Source organism: Vombatus ursinus, unplaced genomic scaffold, assembly GCF_900497805.2.
Source record: "Vombatus ursinus unplaced genomic scaffold, bare-nosed wombat genome assembly UNPS02014799.1, whole genome shotgun sequence".
NCBI classification, from domain to species: Eukaryota; Metazoa; Chordata; class Mammalia; order Diprotodontia; family Vombatidae; genus Vombatus; species Vombatus ursinus.
This window is the reverse complement of record NW_020954577.1, coordinates 37553540-37568094: the sequence shown is the minus strand read 5'-3', so window position 1 is coordinate 37568094 and position 14555 is coordinate 37553540. Positions and strand designations below refer to the sequence as shown.

General features: G+C 41.8%; 1 protein-coding gene across 8 annotated transcripts in view; it reads left to right on the top strand.

Annotated features, from left to right (window-relative positions):
• Positions 1-14555, top strand: part of THRB (thyroid hormone receptor beta) — a 391398-nt gene that overhangs the window by 359966 nt on the left and 16877 nt on the right. For all 8 annotated transcript variants that reach the window (XM_027871970.1, XM_027871973.1, XM_027871969.1 and 5 more), the window contains 3 exons: positions 82-182; positions 7924-8071; positions 11263-11468. In XM_027871970.1, coding sequence (XP_027727771.1) covers positions 82-182; positions 7924-8071; positions 11263-11468 — 455 coding nt within the window. The remainder of the gene's footprint in view (positions 1-81; positions 183-7923; positions 8072-11262; positions 11469-14555) is intronic.

The following is a 14555-nucleotide window of genomic DNA, read 5'->3' as shown; positions in this document are numbered from 1 at the left end:
CAGTCCCTGGTGTGGTGTGTCTTTGACGTCTAACATGTCATTCCCTTTTTTTCATGCTCCTTTTTTTTTCCTCCTTCACAGGGTACATACCCAGTTACTTAGACAAGGACGAGCTATGTGTAGTTTGTGGTGACAAAGCCACTGGTTATCACTACCGGTGCATCACTTGTGAAGGCTGCAAGGTAAATAATCCAGCTGGATGACTCGAGCAAGCCAGCTCCTTTTTTCGTGACAGAAAGCTCTGGTGCATGAACATCACATCCATGGAATCGCAGATTAGGCCTGGACTGCAACATCTGTTGCCCATAACCATCCAGTAACCATCCATTACTCATTTTTAATAGTATTGAATTGATTTTTAAAACCAATGACAACTAAAAAATATGGGATGGGATATCGTCAGGGTCTCACTTCTTCCAATCAGCATTGTTGTAGGCATTTGATAAATTGCACAAACAAGCGTCTTTAATATTTTCTGTGTTAGTTTACCCTCATTTGTCATTCCCTGTTACCTTTTTATGTAGGTGATTTCACATTCCATTATCACAATATGTCTCTATTTCCCGTTTTGAATTTAGGTAACCACTATCCCCTCAGAGTCTACTTAGCACTCAAACTCCAGGTACTACATTTAACTTAATCCCCACTCCTTGGGACACTCCTCTTATTTAAATTCAGCCATTAACATTCATTTATACCTCGTGTTGTAACCAAAAGCAAACCAGTCTCATTAGGTTAAGAAAAGGAAGATAACATCAAGCAACATCAGACAGCGGGTCAGAAATGCCACAAACCAGCTTATACCCATACACTTGATTTCAGAAGATGCATTTTACTTAGTTGAAGGCATAAACTTCCTACTAAGAGAGGAAATCAGGTGAACCTTTGAGAACTCCATTAGCAAGCCTCTTTGAGGCCACTGGTATTTCTATTATGGTCTTTGATTATCCACATAATCTGGGTACACAGCAAATATTCAGTAGATAATTGCAGTCCTACAAATTCATTTTTATGCTTTGAAGAAACAGCTTTTATAGTACCATGCCGAATTACCCAGTTTAGCCACAGCTTATGCACCTCCTGAAACAAAGTTTAAATATTGTTGGATTGAAATGAAGTTTTTTTCTGGAAAAGCAACTTAAAGTTCACTTCATTACAAAATGAAGACTGAGATCGACATTTTACTAGTTGAAAAATGATTATAGACAGAAAAATCTTTCAGGTTAAGAAAAGAGGAAAATGTATGTATGTGTATTCTAACTCAGTTTACAAAATTCACTCTGAAAAATTACCCTAGGGTATTAAAATGAATAATAAGATCATCTCTGGTCTAAGCAACAAGCTCACCTTGGCCATCTTAGCAAAGGGCATTTTAAGAGACTACACATAGTCATATACATGACCATACACTATATGTGTATATATATATATATATATATATATATATATATATATAAGTAAATACATAGTCATACACTATACATGGTCAGATAATTGGCACATGGGGCCTCTGCCAGGCTAAGGTGGGAAGTCAGTTCTCTAATGGTAGATATTTCATGGGAATATCCTGCTTCCTCCTATCTGTACACTAAATTAAATTAAATTTAAATTAAATTAAATGGGCCTGTCAGTCAGCACACGAGAAATATTGGGATGACACAGTAGAGCACTGGTCTCTGAGACAACAGTCTTAAATCTACTGAGATGTTCTTTAAAATGTGAGTGTGATCAGACCCCATTTTCTCCAGCTCATTTTGAATTTCTGATGATTTAACCAGGGCTAGGCTAAGGGTTGCCTTCTCCTACATGGAGAAATCATTCTTAAGGGCCGGAGCGCATTGATTATAGGCAAATCCACAGTGATAATTACAAGTGAGTCTTTACTTCACTAAAGCAGGCCCTCTCTCTGGGAAACAATTTTTTAAACATTAGTTTGAACGATTATATTTCTTTGAAAATAGTAAAATTGTATTTCTCTAAATGGCTCTGTAGGTTCACTATTTTAGACCAGGCCTTCCTTCTTCTTAGTCTAGAGAACTGGAGTTTTATTCTAACTGAATTTGGATGTTTGGATTGGTGTTGAAGTTATTTCCTAGAATCTCCATGAAGTAGCTAGTCTGGATTTGGACAAGGACCTAGGTTCAAATTTCTGATCATATTTCTAATTTTTATCAGATTATTAAATCTGTAATTGATTTTTCTAAACCAGTGAGAACTAAAAGAAGCAAATTAGCCACTATATAACTTTAGGCAAATCACTTAATCTACTAATCAATTAACGAGTATTTTTTTTAGCACTTTGTGCTGAGTCAAAGACAAAAATGAAACAGTGCCTGCCTTCAGGGAGCTTACATTCTTACCCTTTCTGGACTTGATTTTCTTGTCTGCACAATGATGAGATTGGACTGGATGATCCAGAAGGGGAGGGAGGACCTCTTCCAAGTCTATGATCCTCAGTTGAGAACAAAAAAAGGAGGCACATGAAAAGCAATTACTCCTACTCCCCTCAATGACTTTTTAAAAGCCATGTGTTTCCTGAAGCACCAAACTTACCAGTAGACATCGATTCGGGCACCATAGAGAATCAGATCCAGGGTTCAATGTAAGAGTACATATATATATAGCAAACCCTTATTATAAGGTCAGAAAAAGCATGTGCTTCTCTTCCTCAGTTAGTAGAGCATGTCTGTCTTGGCCAGAGTCAGCTACGGCTGCCTATAATAAACCAACATGGCCTAGGACTCCTTAAGGGGAGAGGGGGAGGAGGGAAGAGGGGAGGCACTGATTGTACCTGGCCAAATCCCAAATGCTGATCCTGTTTCTAGACCAATTATGTCTTCCAAAAACTTGGGATGGGGGCTGAGAGATATCGGGGAGGCCAGAATAGTTCAAATCAGTTTAAGAAGAGGGAGAGGGGATACTTTGCCAAATGACTTCTTCCAAATATTTCAAGGTTGCTTTTCTCCTTAAGACAGCATAAAAAAATTGAAAATGTTTCTGTTATAATATACTTATAATTATTATTCTGCAAAACAGCAACAACAAAAGGTCTTTTCCCACAAAAAAAAACTCTTTTTCACAAAAAGATTCCAAATTCTCTGACTCTGCCGAGCAGTACAGATGGAATCAAGTCAGCCCTGGCACAATCTATGCTTCCTCCAGACCTCAGAATCAGCCTCATAGGCGAAGGACAGTAGCATCAATTGGTTGTCGTGGGGATCCCAGGGCCCGCCATCCTGAACATTACAACAGGTTGTGAGAGTGGAAGCATTAAAGATGACATAAGTTTTTAAAAACAGCTTTCTGAGCTGGTGCTTGGCCATCCAAATCCCATCCAAAGGAGAAGGTGACCTTGACTCTCAATCTCATTTACATGTATGCCCCATCAGTTCACCAGAATCCTCCAAATCCTATCTTTTCTCATTATTTAAATAATGTCCCCATTCACCCAATACAATAAAAAATGTAACACTTTTCATGCCCTGGCAGCTCTTTGTAACCACAGGTAGGGACTTCAGGGATGCATCTGCAGACATTTTTCTAAATAAACTCTTTAAAATGTCATCTATTCAAGTCCACTTTGAGACACATCTTTTTTGAGAAATGTATTTTGGGACAGATGACAGGGCTAGGAAGTAGCATCTGACATATTCTTTAGCACAGTGACTTCCCCTCCCCCCACCAACCTTACCCCAGTCTATGATTGTAAGACCATAACCTGGCAGTAATACATTGATACATTTCAAGGACCATAATAAAGTGGGCATAATCGAGGGAATGCCCCTCAAACTTCCAAAAGGAGCCCACTTAGGGATGGAAGATGGAAACTGTCAAAGGTGAGACTTCCCTCCATTACCCAGGGTGGCAGTGCTTGGAACGCCAATGAGAGGAGAACTCTCCCAAAGAGGTGCCTGCACCATACCCTTCTTATAATGCCTATGCACAGACTCTGGCCCTGCCATACACTTACTCCACCCCAGTCTACCCGGGGGTGCCTAAATCAGTGTCAAAGAAAGAATAAAAAAGAGATCCCCATGATCACTGGCCAAGCCTTACTTTGCCATGGTCCACATATGGCTTATACCCCCCAGCAATAGCAGGGGCAACTTTCATATGGGCTGGAAGATCTCCAGCCAGATCTGAGTCACAATGCTTCCTCTAGAATGGGCAGGCATATAGATGTTTCCCCAGGAACAGCCCCTGAAGCCCTTGAAGTGACTTACCTAAGGTCACACTGGAAAGAAATGGAAGACTTTGGACTTGGACCTCTAGGTTATCTGGCCCTGAGGTCAGGGCTGTTTTCATTATACCAATAAGTAATTTGTCCATTCCTGGAGAACAGATTCTGCCTCTGTAAAAGGATAGAGTTGGACTAGATAATCTCCCAGGATCCTTCCTGCTCTGCATCTGAGGTTTTATGCTCTCATTGCTATCAGAACCTTCTCCTGCATCTAAGTAATGCTGGCTGGGAAATGGCAATGGGGGTGGGGAAGATGGAAGAGGGTCAAGGTTGAGGGAGAGAGAGTTCACTAGGTGGCCCATTTTCTAGCCACAGATTCAAGAATTGGGATTTTGGTCAATTGGGCCTTCAATGCATGACCCAGAGCCATAATCTAGCAGTTTTTGCAGCTGGGGCAAACAGCAAGAAGTGAGCCCTCAAATCAGTTTTGCAATTCATGATGTGAAAAGAACATAAAGTAGTTAAGTAAATTTAGTTGTGCAGAAATGAGAATTGGTTGTGCTGGTGGCTTACTGATGGGGTCGATGATCTGATAGCTTCTTAATCTAATTCATTTTTCTTGCTAATGAGATACTGTGCTGTGTTGTTCCATACTGCTAGAGGAAATCCTTTTAAGAAGAGGTTGAATTGTATGGCTTTTGAGGTCCCCTTCTTCTCTGAGATTCTTTGATTCCAAGTTTTTCCACCCTTTAAATATCATTTTGCTATTGTTATTCAGTCATTTCAGTCATGTCTGACTTCTTGTGACCCCATTTTGGGGGAGGATTTCTTGGCAAAGATATTGGAGTGGTTGGTCATTTCCTTCTCCAGCTCATTTTACGTATGAGGAAACTGAGACAAACAGGGTTAAGTGACTTGCCCAGGGTCATACAGATAATAAGTGTCTGAGGCCAGATTTGAACTTAGAAAGAGGAGTCTTCCTGACTCCAAGCCTGGCACCCTCTCCACTGCACCACCTACTTGCCCCCTAAATTTCAGTGCTATAGGCCAAACCTCCTCTGCCCACAATCTAATTACAATTCTGGTGTGACCTAACACACTGTCATTGTTATGGTCCTAACCTTATTGAATGTACTATTTTCATTATCTTTGGCCCACATGTTTTAAAAGCATACAACTTCACTGCATCCTGGGAATGTACAATACCAGAATGCCAACAGCTGCTAATTAAATGTACAGTTTTTTGCAATCCTATAATACATCCACATCATTCATTGCAATGGATTTAATATTAAAAATGTGGGAAACTCAAACAAAATGTGACAGCTTTCTTGTCATGGGTGTACCTTCACGTTATAAAAAGAACACAAAATTTGAGAGACCATCCCATAGCCAAAATCTCAGAGTAAGTTCAGAGCAAAACCAGAGGCCTTTTCCTATATTTTCCTCTGCTAATTTATCTCATTTAAAAATTGTATCTTTAATGCTGTTACTATAAGAAAACATTCTTGTGTGGTTGTGTATAAGAATGTGTATACATGTGTGAAAATGGATAAGTAAAGAAACTAGAACCGAGATTGTCATGCATAACTAAAAACAGGCTAATTAGGGTCCACTAGCACATTGACTCCCACCATTTGGGTGGCAGAAAAGTAAGAAATATTGGGAATTTTATTGAGAACAGCTCAAAAAGTTCTATTCTGTGACATTTCCACAAAGGAATGTGAAGATTCCATTGTTCCAGTTAGTTATTGACCAAGTTTTCACCTTGAACTTGGCATTAGATTGCAAATATGGACTAATCTATGAGATTTGAGGATTTTCTCTATCAATGGATGTTGTCTAGGAGACAGCCCAAAGCTAAGAGGCAGCATTAGGAAAGTTTATAGTAGCCCCTTCCAAAGTGAGGTATGTTACACACATACACACACATACACACACACACACACACACACTCTTCCTTTTGCTATAACCTTGTTGCATCAGGGAATCAATAAGTGTGCTTACTTTGGTAGATGTAGAGAATGAGTACTGAGTAGAGGAAGCATTTCAAGATGAAATCACCAAGTCCTATAGATTATGGAAGACGTTTGGGAGGAAGCTGAGAGCTTTTTGCCCTCATGTATTGGTGTTTGCAGAGTATCGAAGCTGGTTTCTATCAGGTTCAAGAATAAGAAACCAAAGGCCTTGCTGGGCAGTGTGAAGGCCCTGGCTTTGGAATCACAAGACCGAGGTTTAGACCCCCAGATCTGCTTCCTGCTGTCTATATGACCTTAAGCACATCATACAACTTTCTTGGACTTCAGTTTCCTCATCCACAAAATGAGGGGGTTTGACTAGATGACTGAGTGACCTTTAAATGCCCTTCCAACCTGAGATCTGTGATCTACAAGTTGGGCTTACTTTAAATGAACCCCATGTTAGTAACAATAGTTAATATTTATGGAGCACTTAAGGGTTTGCAAAGTACTTTATATATGTAATCTCATTTGATCCTTATAATAACCCTGTGAGGTAGATGCTATTTTTAAACCCATTTTACAGGTGAGGAAACTGAGTCTGAAAGAGGTTAAGTGACTTGCCCACAGTCACATAAATAAGTGGCGGAGGCAGAATTCTAACTTGAGTATTCCTCACTCGAAATGCAATGCTCTGTCTGCTATGCTCCCTAACTGCATTTACTGTGATTTAGTTTCCTTCTCTTTTATTCTCCTATGTGAACCAGGAAGCCATTTAAGCCAGCTTAAAGAAGCTATACTTGGCCACAGAATCACACAAGACCCTAAGAAATGGAATTATGTTCATTTTCAGCACCTGGGGGAAAAAAAGGCAGATTCTGGATTCATCTTTTGCCAATCCATTTATCACATTTCCAAGTCCTTTCTCCCTGAATCAACACTAAAATATATTGATTCTGAGATCAGTCAGTAAGCACTTAATAAATGCCTGCTATGTACCAAGCCTACTGTGCTAAGCACTGGGGATACAAAAAAATAGCCAAAAAAAACCCCAGTCCCTGCTCTCAAGGAGCTCATAGTCTAGTGGGGGAGATAACATGTAAGCACTTACATACAAACTGCAAGATAAATTGGAGATAATCAACAGAAGAAAGGCACTAGATAAAGGGCAATTGGGAAACCCTGTGCCATATTCTTGTTTTTGTTTTTGTTTTTTTGTTTTTTGGGGTTTTTTTTTTTGGCTAGGCAATGGGGTTAAATGACTTGTCCAGGATCACACAGCTAGTGAGTGTTATGTGCCTGAGGCCATATTTGAACTCAGGTCCTCCTGAATCCAGGGTCGGTGCTCTATCCACTATGCCAATTAGCTGCCCCCTTTGTGCCATATTCTTCACCTGTATTTCAAACTGTCTTTAGAAAAAGTTGTTCTGATTTTCCTATATATAACTTAATATGTATATATAATCTATATAACACATACATAGCTTAATCATTAGGCCCTTTAAGACCAGTTAAGTTCATCTTTCTAGATAAATGTAGACTCCATCTATCCATCCTTTTGTTCAGGTGGCATTTATTAATTGCCACCTGTATGCCAGACAAAACAAAACAGTCCCCGCCCTCAAAGTACTTACATTCTGTTGAGGAAAATAATATTACATATGTACAAAGTAATGTGGGGATCAGGGATTATGGAACTAGAAACTGGGGGGAATCGGGTCATTTGTTGGTAGAAAACTGAATGCTCCTGAATTCTCTCACCTAGGAGTTTCCTTTCTCCCCTAGGGTTTCTTTAGGAGAACCATTCAGAAAAATCTCCACCCATCCTATTCGTGTAAATATGAAGGAAAGTGTGTAATAGACAAAGTCACTCGGAACCAGTGCCAGGAATGTCGCTTCAAGAAATGCATCTATGTTGGCATGGCAACCGATTGTAAGTCCATCTTTATTTGACTTCTGAGCAAAGGTGGGTTGAGGGGGACAGAGTGTGGTGACATATTGCAGCTAGAAAACCAAGAAAGCCCCCATAGGCTGGGGTAAATGGCCGTGGTAATGGAAGGCAGAGGAGAGGCTGCCTTTTTTTCCTCTGAATAGAGAGAGTCACACTACTCAAGGACAGTCCTGAGCCTCTCTCCCTTCCAGAGCCTGAAGAGCAATCCCTGGAGGAAAATTTAGGCTCAAAGGAAGGAAAAACCTTTCCAACCATTAGCACTATTCCAACGTAGAAGGTCCCCCCTCCTTGGCGGTCTTCCAGCAGAGCTGAATGGTCCCTTGCTCGGTATGTCATAGAAAAGATTTTTGTTTATGTATGGATTATTGGATGATAGATTTAGAAATGGAAAAAAAATCTTAGAGCTCCTCTAATCTAACTCACTCATTTTACAGATTAGAAAACTGAGTCTCAGAGAGATCAAACAACTTGGCCAAGGTTACCAGGGTGCAAGTGGCAAAGCTAGGATTTTAATCTCTGTCCTTGGCCTGGATGGCCACCAAAACTCCTTCCTACTAGGAGATTCTATCATTCTGATTCCTACAGTAGTCTACTTTAACATAGGCATGAGGTGACTCAGTTATCCTAAAAGTCTTTCTAGAATTGATCGTTATCAAGGCTGGGGCATCAGAAGTAGCGGCTGGATGACGTAGTGGACAGAGTGAGTGCTAGGCCTGGATTCAGGAAGACTGAGCTCACATCAGCCTCATATTTACTAGCTGTGTGATCCTGGGCAAGTCACTTAATCTCTGCCTCAGTTTCCTCAACTGTAAAATAGGGATAAGAACACCTACCTCTCAGGGTTGTTTCGAGGATCAAATGAGATAATATCTGTAAAGTGCTTAGCACAGAGCTTGGCACATTGAGGGCGCTTAATAAATGGTTTTTCCTTTCTTCTTTCTCTCTGAGCACCAACCATTTTTGCCTGGTTGCTATAAGTAATAAAACAAGATTTTTCTGCTAATCTCCTCATTCTGATGTCATGTTTTCCCCATGATGGCATTGCCCTTCCTGTGTGAGAGATCTATCCAGTGTAACCCACAAGATAGCCATCCTCTTGACCACAGGCAGAAGAGTATCAATATGACGTTTGTCTTTGAAGGGGTGGGAGGGAGCAGAAGCAGCAAAGGGCGCTGTGTTCAGAAAATCCCAAGGAATGTGAAGTGGAATATTACGGCATGTTGTCTGTAATATTTTTAGCCATGAAGACATTCTATACTGAGGAAGCCCGAACATGATTAACCCTTGAAAGTTCACTTCTCCTCTCAGTGAGCCAGGGGGTTTGACCCTGGTGCTTCCATCAGTGTGACGGTGATGACCAGAATGGTGTCACAGATGGGGATCCAGTCCCATCTTTGTACAGATGAGGAAACTGAGGCACAGAGGGATTGAGCAATTTACCCAAGGGTATACAGGGCATACAAGAGGCAGAGGTGATGTGTGATGGCACATCCTTTGACTCAAGATTCAGGTTGATTGAGGATGAAAAGCCTGCTTTCTCCATGGGTGGAGAATTCCATATTCATACCAAAGTGGGGAGAGAAACTGTGATTCACAGTATGTAGATCAGGGCCTTAACCAGGGGTCTGTGGATGGATTTCAAGGAGTCTATGAACTTGGATGGGAAGAAAATTGCATCTTAATTTTCACTGACCACTAACTGAAAGTTAGCATTTTCTTTTATTATGAATGTAGACAATAAACCATTCTTCCAAGAAGAAATCCACAGGCTTCTCCCGACTGCCAGACTGGCCTGTAACACAAGCATGATTAAGAACCCCTGATTTAGCCCAAGTAAGGCCCTTCATCTAGTTTCCCTATAGGTGGTTCTTAATGGGTAGACCAAGATTGTATACAGAAGAGATGTTGGAAGAGAGTCCAAGGAACAGTAGAACATGTTCCACTAGAGGGAAATCTTTGTAGATTTTTGTCTGTATTTTTCCTTTCTACCAAAAATGGGAATCCTCCATGATGATCATACTGTTTTTAGATGCATTAGAATCAATCGTTGGCAGGTGGAGGTCGACATAGATGACTCACCCAGGAAGGTACGATGTGCTGGAAACGACACTAAACTTGGCGTCTGAGGACATGGGTTCAATCAACAAGCATTTATTAAGTGCCTACTATGTGTCATTCCTGGGGGTACCTAGGTGGCATGGTAGATATTGGGCCTGACCTGAATTCAAATCCAGCCTCAGACATATACTAGCTGGGTGGGCCTGGACAAGTCACTTAACCCTGTTTGCCTCAGTTTCCTCATTTGTAAAATGAGCTGGAGAAGGAAATAGCATACCCCTCTAGCATCTTTGCCTTTCTTTTTTGCTTCAGTGTTTAGCACAAAGCCTGGCACATGGTAAGCACTTAATTAATGTTTATTGATGAACTGACTGGCTCCTCTTTTGAAGGAGTCAACATATACATGCAAAGTATCAACCAACTAACAAACATTTATCAAGCACCTTCTGGATGCCAGGCACTGTCCTAGGCACTGGGGATAAGTATAATCAAATGCTCAGAGGAATCTGTGATCTCATCATTGAAAGTTCCCTTCAGCGATTCAGATCATAGTCCATCCATGGCCACCCATCCTTTGCAACTCTTGCCAAAAATTTGTCTTGGAGAGTCCATCCCATCTAGCATGCAACAGCAGCCTTCCTTTTGTCCTCTGTGGAAGGAGTCAAATCCTTCAAATCCTAACCCCATAGCTTATAGGGGAGGTAGAAATATAGGCATATAGAGAATACACACACACACACACACACACACACACACACACACACATTTTTAATTCAAGGTATTGACAGCTGCCTGGGGCACTGAGCTGACATCCTCAGGGAGGCTAACCTACTCGTGTGAATCAGGGCTCATCACACGAAGCTAACTATCTCTTTGGGATTCTGCACCAAGGCTTAGACTGGATGATGAACATTCTATAGCAATTTGCATCAAAGGGCAGGAAAGAGAAAACTTTGCATAGGATGATGCCCAAGCTCCCTAGGGAGCTGACGGGCTCCCCTGCTTGGCATCCCGGGGTTCATTTCCCAGCTTCTGAAAAAGAAAGCAACAGTCCAGATGATCTGTTGCAATCAGTCTCCTGTGTTGATGTGCCTTTCTCTTCTCCCTCCTTCCAGTGGTATTGGATGACAGCAAACGGTTGGCAAAAAGGAAGCTGATAGAAGAAAACCGAGAAAAGAGACGCCGAGAAGAACTGCAGAAAACCATTGGGCACAAGCCAGAGCCGACAGACGAGGAATGGGAGCTCATCCGAGCGGTCACGGAAGCCCACGTGGCCACCAATGCACAAGGCAGCCATTGGAAGCAGAAGAGGAAATTTCTGGTGAGGCCCCCACAGGGCATGGTCTGTACCCAGGCAAGGCAGGGTCAGCGATGTCATAGCCAACTCGGGATTGCCTGTTTGAAAGGGGGTCTGCTCTCAGCAAAATGGTGAAGGTTATTTCTAGCTTCCTCTGCCTCTGAATTTTCCAGCTCTTTCCCTTTCCCGTGGTAGTCTTTCATTTACCTACTTGACTTTCATCCATTCAGCAAGCCTGCTGTAGCCAGGTTCTGGGCTAGATGCTGGGGCTACAACAACAGAAACAAAACACTTTCTGCCTTCAAGGAGTTTTCATTCTACTAGGAAGAAAAAAACATGTACATAGATAAGTAGATACAAAATACATACGAATAAGTATCAAGACTTTTCAAAGGGTCCGCCAACTGGAGAGATCAGGAAAGGCTTCCAGCATATGGGAGGGGACACTTTAGCTGAGCCTGGGAGAAAGCTAGGGCTTCTAAAAGGCACAGATGAATAGGGTTGGTTTGCCAGGCATGGGGCACAGCCTGGGCAAAGTCACAGGGGTGGGAGATGAAATGTCATGATTGGGGAAGAGCAAATAAGTCCGTTGGAACATGGAATGTGTGAAGAAAGTCATATAAAATCAGTCTAGAAAGAAGTGCTCCATCGCCACTTACCTGAATCAAAACTTCCTCTCAAAGAAAGGGGGGGGGGTCTTAGCTTCATTTAGTAAGAGGTGATGTGGCCCAGTGTTTAGAGAGCCATTGTGGGAACCAGGAAAGCCCCAGAAAGTCCACTAAGACTGTACCATCTGGCTTTGGCAGAGGGAGTTTTCTGATCTAGGAGTCCAAAACTAATGAAATTACAAGTCCTGTCCCCGTCTCTTGTGATCTCACTCACATTAAAGTGTCAGTTGTTAATAATCCCTTGGAATATTGCTGCTCCCAACTTACATTTTATCCTTGAAAATAACAATTCCCATTTCCAGAACACTTTAAGACATCTAGCAGACCTTCCTACTAACAATCCCCATGAGCTAGGGAATGAAAACATGATTATCCCTGTTTTACAAGTGAGGAAACTGAGTCTTGGAGAGATTAAGTGTTATACGCAAGGTCACATAGCTAGGAAGGTTCCAACGAGGATTTGAACTCTGGTCTCTCCTGATTCTATCTAGTGCCTTAAGCCAGAGGTTCAAATGGCAACATTAGCCAGCAGGTAGCAAAGATATTGGGAGGCATCTCCAACCTCTGAAATCCCAACCCAACAGTCTATTTACTGTTATCTTACAGGGTAAAACCCCATATAAAATGTCTGACCAGACAATGAACTCAATAAATAGCTTCTCTTCTCTGTATACACAGAATATTCTAGTACAGTGGAAAGAGGGGAGGGTTCGGAGCTGGAGGCTCTGGGTTCAGATCCAGGCTCTGCCCCTTGTTACTTGCATAACCCTGGGCAAGTTACTTAGACACTCTAGGCCTCAGTTTCCTCATCTGTAAAATAAGAGGGTCCAACAAGATGTGTCTTAAGCTTCCTTCCAGCTCCAAATCTCCAGAGGTAAATACAATGGATCACTGTAAATGTAGAAAGCTTGCTGGACTAGGCTTGAACCAAAGTCTTTCAGAATTAAAATAAGCCAATTCTCATTAAGTGCCTATTATGGCTTTGCTAAATTTACTTCACTATATAAATACTGGCTATTATTATGTACCAGGGACTTAAACCAGGCCCTCAGATGCAAAGACAAAAGCAAGCAGTGCCTGCTTACTTATATATATAGTAATATAATATAATATATAAGGAGTTATATTCAATTGGAGGTGGGGGGAGGGTTCGGGAAATACACCGATAACTAAATATAAAGTTGTTGTTCAGTTTTGTCTGACTCCTTGTGACCCCATTTGGAGTTTTCCTGGCAAAGATCCTAGAGTGTTTTGCCATTTCCTTCTCTAGCTTATTTTACAGATGAGGAAACTCAGGCAAACAGGGTTAAGTGACTTGCCCTTACAGGGTCACGCAGCTGGTAAGTGTCTGCGGCTGGATTTGAATTCATGTCTTCCTAACTGCAGGTCTGGTATACTATCCACTGAGCCACCTAGCTGCCCAAATACAAAGTAGATACCAGGTAATTTCAACAAGTAGGGGGAATCGAGGAATGCCTCGTGTAGGAGGCAGCATCTAAGCTTTGCTGTGAAAGAATGGAGTATCAGAGTGAATGAATATACAGAATAACACTGTAACACAGAATGCCTACCCACAGACTGGTGTCCCCAACATCAACATTGTACTGGCTGCTGATAAATTTGGTGCTTGTCTTGATACATGTAACTCAGGAACATAAACGGTATATGACAATGAGGCCCAAGAAATGCTTTCTGTTTGCAACATCATATTCCCCAACTCATGCATACATTTGGTCATTGGAACAAAGCTTCCAGTGAAAAATGTGAATGAAAAAGTGTTAGAAGAGAGATATAGTAAGTATAACCTGGTGTGCCATCGTTTGGGACGCAGCAAAATAAAATGATGCCAACTCGAGCTGTTGGGTGGCAAGGACTAACTACTGGCATCGTGGAGCCCACGGCACTGGCATGGCCATGTCACACCTCCTCTAGATGGTGGAGGAATGGCCTGGACTCAGGTGTATCTCTCTTCTTTTTCTCAGGCTTCTCCTGCCCCAATCCCAAATCATGCACCATTTCCTTGCCTCAGAAGGTGAATGGAAAAACTCCAATTCCCAGAATTCCTTGCAGGCTCAGGCCATCCTCCCTACCTCTAGAGAACGTCTTATAACCCTGTTACGGAATCTGCCAGCTGGAAGGGACCTCAGAAGACATCTGCTCTAAGGGTAGCTGAAGTAGAGGTACTCTACAACTATGGCAGAAGTGGTCATCAGACCTTTACTGAAGGGGGAAGGGAAGCCAGCCTCCCCAGGCAGCCCATTGCACTATTGTTTATTTCCAAGTATTAGTCAGTTTTTCCTTAGATCAAGCCCAAATTTACCTCTGTATAATTTCTACTCACAATGCCCAGCTCAACTTTCTGGGGACAAGCAGGAAAAAAAATCTAATTTACACACACACACACACACACACACACACGTGTGTATGTGTTAATTTTTATGTG